This window comes from Bison bison, unplaced genomic scaffold (genome assembly GCF_000754665.1).
Source record: "Bison bison bison isolate TAMUID 2011002044 unplaced genomic scaffold, Bison_UMD1.0 scf7180017864295, whole genome shotgun sequence".
Taxonomy (NCBI): Eukaryota; Metazoa; Chordata; class Mammalia; order Artiodactyla; family Bovidae; genus Bison; species Bison bison.
In genome coordinates, this window is record NW_011494867.1 from 7,275,324 (window position 1) to 7,280,052 (window position 4,729).

At 47.7% G+C, this 4,729-nt stretch overlaps 1 protein-coding gene across 1 annotated transcript in view; it reads left to right on the plus strand.

The window, feature by feature from the left end:
• BCO1 (beta-carotene oxygenase 1) overlaps positions 1-4,729 on the plus strand; it is a 32,364-nt gene that overhangs the window by 5,480 nt on the left and 22,155 nt on the right. The window contains 1 exon segment of the mRNA XM_010850795.1: positions 1,733-1,861. Coding sequence (XP_010849097.1) covers positions 1,733-1,861 — 129 coding nt within the window.

Below are 4,729 nucleotides of genomic sequence, written 5' to 3' on the forward strand. Positions count from 1 at the left end.
TAGTCAAGGCTATGGTTTTTCCTGTGGTCATGTATGGATGTGAGAGTTGGACTGTGAAGAAGGCTGAGGGCCGAAGAATTGATGCTTTTGAACTGTGGTGTTGGAGAAGACTCTTGCAAGTCCCTTGGACTGCAAGGAGATTCAACCAGTCCATTCTGAAGGAGATCAGCCCTGGGATTTCTTTGGAAGGAATGATGCTAAAGCTGAAACTCCAGTACTTTGGCCACCTCACGCGAAGAGTTGACTCATAGGAAAAGACTCTGATGCTGGGAGGGATTGGGGGCAGGAAGAGAAGGACGACAGAGGATGAGATGGCTGGATGGCATCACTGACTCGATGGACGTGAGTCTGAGTGAACTCCGGGAGTTGGTGATGGACAGGGAGGCCTGGCGTGCTGCGATTCATGGGGTCGCAAAAGAGTCGGACACGACTGAGCAACTGATCTGATCTGATCCCAAGGAACACTGGGCGAAGGAGGCGTTGTCAAGCCATTGACCACCAGGAGTTATTGGAGCTGCATCCTCTGGGCAAAGCATAAACCACGCCTCACATTGTGTCCACCGAGGGCAAGGAAGTGGTGGCCTTGGACCCACAGCACCCCATCTGTCGTCGGGTGAGAGCAGCTTCCAGGGGCATTAACTCTCCAACGTGGTTCTGGCTTGTCCATGTGTGTGCAGAGCTGCTCCACAGTGAGAACAAAGCCCTCAGGTGAAGAGCTTTAGGTATTTGCAGAAAGTAGCCTTCAGGGAGAGATGAAAGCCAAGGGGACGTGGGCAGGGCGCCGACAGCACCTGCAACACTGTCCCAACAGCCGTGGAATGCCTGCCTCACGTATAATTTAAACTTTTCTAATAGCCCCGTACCAAAAAGAACAAAGAAACAGATGGCATTAATTTTAATAGTGTTTTTCCTTTAATGCCACATATCCAAAATGTTATCAGTTCAACATATAGCTAATGTTCTTAAATTGCTAATGAGATGTATTACATTTCTTTTTCATCCTAAATCTCTGGAATCTGGTGTGCATTTCACAATTACTGTACATCTCAGTTGGGACTAGCCAAGTTTCCAGTACCCAGTTCCCCTACATGGGACAGCACAGCTCTAGAATGTTCTTTCCTCATGCCTTTGCAAGGCAAACACCAACTCTCCCTCAAAACTCAACCAGGTCACCTCCTCCAGGAAGTGTTCCTCACCCTCCTGCTCTCAACCCACCTTGGAGCGGAGTTCTGCTCCACCCAGCACCCTTGCTGAGTCTGTGGAACTGCCTTTATCACAGTGTATTTTGGGTATTTTCCTTAGTCTTTGTCTCTTAATGGATGAGGAGTTCCTTGGAAGCAGTGTGCATGGGTGCTCAGTTGGGTCCAACTCTTTGTGTCTCCATGGACTGTAACCTGCCAGGCTCCTCTGTCCATGGGATTCCAGGCAAGAATACCAGAGTGGGTTGCCATGCCCTCCCCCAGGGGTCTTCCCAACCCATGGATGGAACCCGTGTCTTACGTGTCCTGCACTGACAGGCAGGTTCTTTCCCACTAGTGCCACCTGGGAAGCCCCACTTGAACATAGGCATGCTGCCTGTTCATCTCGGTACCCTCAGCGCCCACACAATGCCAGGCACATTCTTTCTGGAAGTGAACAGATTCCGTGAGTGGTAGAGGGGCTGTGTGGACACTTCTTTGAGCTTTTTGGTTTAGGTGCAGAGCTGGAAACTAAACATTCTTTCTCTCATCAGGCAAGATTCCAGCCTGGCTGCAGGGGATCCTGCTCCGCAATGGGCCTGGGATGCACACGGTGGGCGAGACCAGATACAACCACTGGTTCGATGGCCTGGCCTTGCTCCACAGCTTCACAATCAGAGATGGTAAGAGCACCGCATGGTTTGCCGTGGGTGCTGTGACAAATGACCACAGATGGAGTATCTTAAAGCAACACACAATTCTATTTCTCTTCTGGTTTAGTAGCTAAATCATGTCTGACTCTTTTGTGATCCCATGCACGGTAACCCACCAGGCTCCTCTGTCCAGGGGATTTTCCAGGCAAGAATACTGGAGTGGGCTGCCATTTCCTCTTCCAGGGGGTCTTCCTGACCCAGGGATCCAACCTGCATCTCCTGTGGCTCCTGCATTGCAGGTGGAGCCTTTACCACTGAGCCACCTGGAAAGCACCTAAAAGTTTCTAGTGAGTCTCAGACTAAAACTTTACTGTCAGAGGTAAGCAGCTGTTTCCTGTTCTTTTCTGAGATGGGCAGTCAGGTTGCCAGTGTTGGTGCAGCACAGCCTGGCCTGGTCTCTCCTCTCCTCTAGAGCTCTCAATGCCTCCCCTGTGTCTCACAGTGGAAATGTAAACAAAAACATTAAGTACTTCTATACACAATTTAAGAGGGCACACATAAGGCAATCAGGGCCCTCCGATTTGCAAGTAACATAAAGCCAGTACTTCTCAAAAGATGGTCTGTGGGTTTCTGCATCAGAATCCCCCAGGATGCTCATTTAAGCTGTGACTCCTGAGACCCTGCCCAGGGCTCAAAGGGAAGGATAGAGCATCTGTGTTCCCAGATGACCCCGAGCACACTGGTGGTGTGGGCCTCAGGCCTCCGTGGTCTGCAAAACCAGGCGGTTCTAGTGCACAGTTGGCATGAGGAACGGAAATCAGTGCCAAACCGGGAAGACAAGAACTGGAGTAAGAACAGCAAAGACAGAAAAATGACTCATAACCCTTAGCAGAGGCCACCAGAAGATAATGCTTTCAAACACTAACAAAGATTTCAATCATAAAGGCCAAGTGGAGATGGGGAAGAGTATACAGGAGCACTTTTTTCAAGTCTAAAATTCTTTCAAAATTAAAATTTTTTATAAAGCAGATTTGAAGATGAGTCAACCCAGGTCCCCCTTAGCGATAGATTTGATTGTTTTCCAATAAGAAACCAAGTCGTCATCCCATGAGGATCGAACGTGTGAATTCCAAGAGTCAAAGTCACAGAGATATTTTTTTTAATTATAGTTGATTTACAATGCCGTGTTAGTTTCAGGTGTACAGCAAAGTGAATCAGTTATACACATACATGTATCTACTCCTCTTTTTTTTTGGAGAAGGAAATGGTAACCCGCTCCAGTACTCTTGCCAGGAGAATCCCATGGACAGAGGAGCCTGCTGGCATGCTGTAGTCCATGGGGTCGAAAAAGAGCCGGACACAACTGAGCGACTGAACAACTCTTTTTTTAGATTCTTTTCCCATATAGGCTGTAACAGAGTGTTGAGTAGAGTTCCCGTTCTATACAGGAAGTCCTTATTAGTTATCTACTTTATATATATAGTAGCGTATGTATGTCAATCCCTGGGCGAGAATTCCCTGAGATGCAGCCTCTCCTTGAAGCCATCCTTGTGACAGTGGATATGTGATGGGCATTTCTCTGATGGGAATGAGTTGTCAGTGTGTCTTGGGCCCCACTTTTTGGCATATTATAATTGCACCAACCATGGAAGCATAGGTTATACTACAGCAAGGAATGTGAAAAGTCAACATAATGTCATGTGCTAATTAATGGCAAAAAAACCCCACCAAACTCTAGAGGTTTCAAATTACCCACCAAAATGAAGGCCCCAGGCCTTAGTAGTCACAGCCCTGAAGACCTGGTGGGGTCCCCACGGGTCCCCCAGCCTCCCCCCATTCCTGCTGCTCTCAAGCACCTAACTGGTGCTTCAGCCGCTGTGGACTCAGCCCTCACAGGAAGTGGGCTGTGCTCCCCAACCCCACATCTTGACTTACAGACTCTGGGGAGACTGACTGGGAACACCTCGCCCTCTTTCCTAGCCCCACCTCCCCGATTTGTGGTTCAGTTCCACTTATCCTTCAAGGGCTTTGAAAAGCTGTGGCAAGGGAATCAGATCAGAGTGACACAGCCACAAGCCAAGGAAAACAGACTCTCCCTGAGAGCTCCAAGAGGAACCCGTCCTGCTGACACTTTGATTTTTGCCCTGAAAAACCCACTTCAGACCTGTCTTTCAAAACAGATAACAAATTTGTGTTTCGTGAAGCCACTACATTTATGATAATTTGTTACAGCAGCCACAAGAAATTAATACAGGTCTAGAATCATCTAGTATATTTTCACGTTGGTCTTGGCAGACTGGTCAAGGGTCCATGCTTTTCTGGAGTGAGTGAGATTCTCTCCAGTGTCATCAACACATGTACTGACCCTCTCCTGTGTGCAGAATGGGTATAAGAGTGCTCCCTGGTTGCAGAGTACGGCAGAAGCCAACACAATATTGTAAAACAATTATCTTCCAATTAAAAATTTTTAAAAGATTTGAAAAATAATTTTAGTGAGAGCAAAAAGTCTTCTGTACCATTAATAATTAAAAATGAAACCATGTTTATTTCAATTAAAAAAATGTTACTCCAGGGGCTAAATTGTTAATGTAAGGCCCCCAGAACTGAACTGGGTCCTTGGGAAACCCAGCCTGAGTATGGGGCCTTCTGGATCAGTCCTCTAAACCTGGACCTTACCTGGAGGGACTCCAACATGGTGGAAGGCATGGTCAGTGGCCTGGGCCAGCAGGTCTCTGGGTGATGCTGGACAAGGTGATGAACATTTCTGAGCCTCAGTTCCGCCATACGTAGATGGAGCTGGGACTAGGAATACTTACCTTGCCGTATTGTTGTGAGTCAACCTTGCCAAAATGTATGTGAGAGTTCACACCAGCGCTTATTGTATCCAGCACACACATT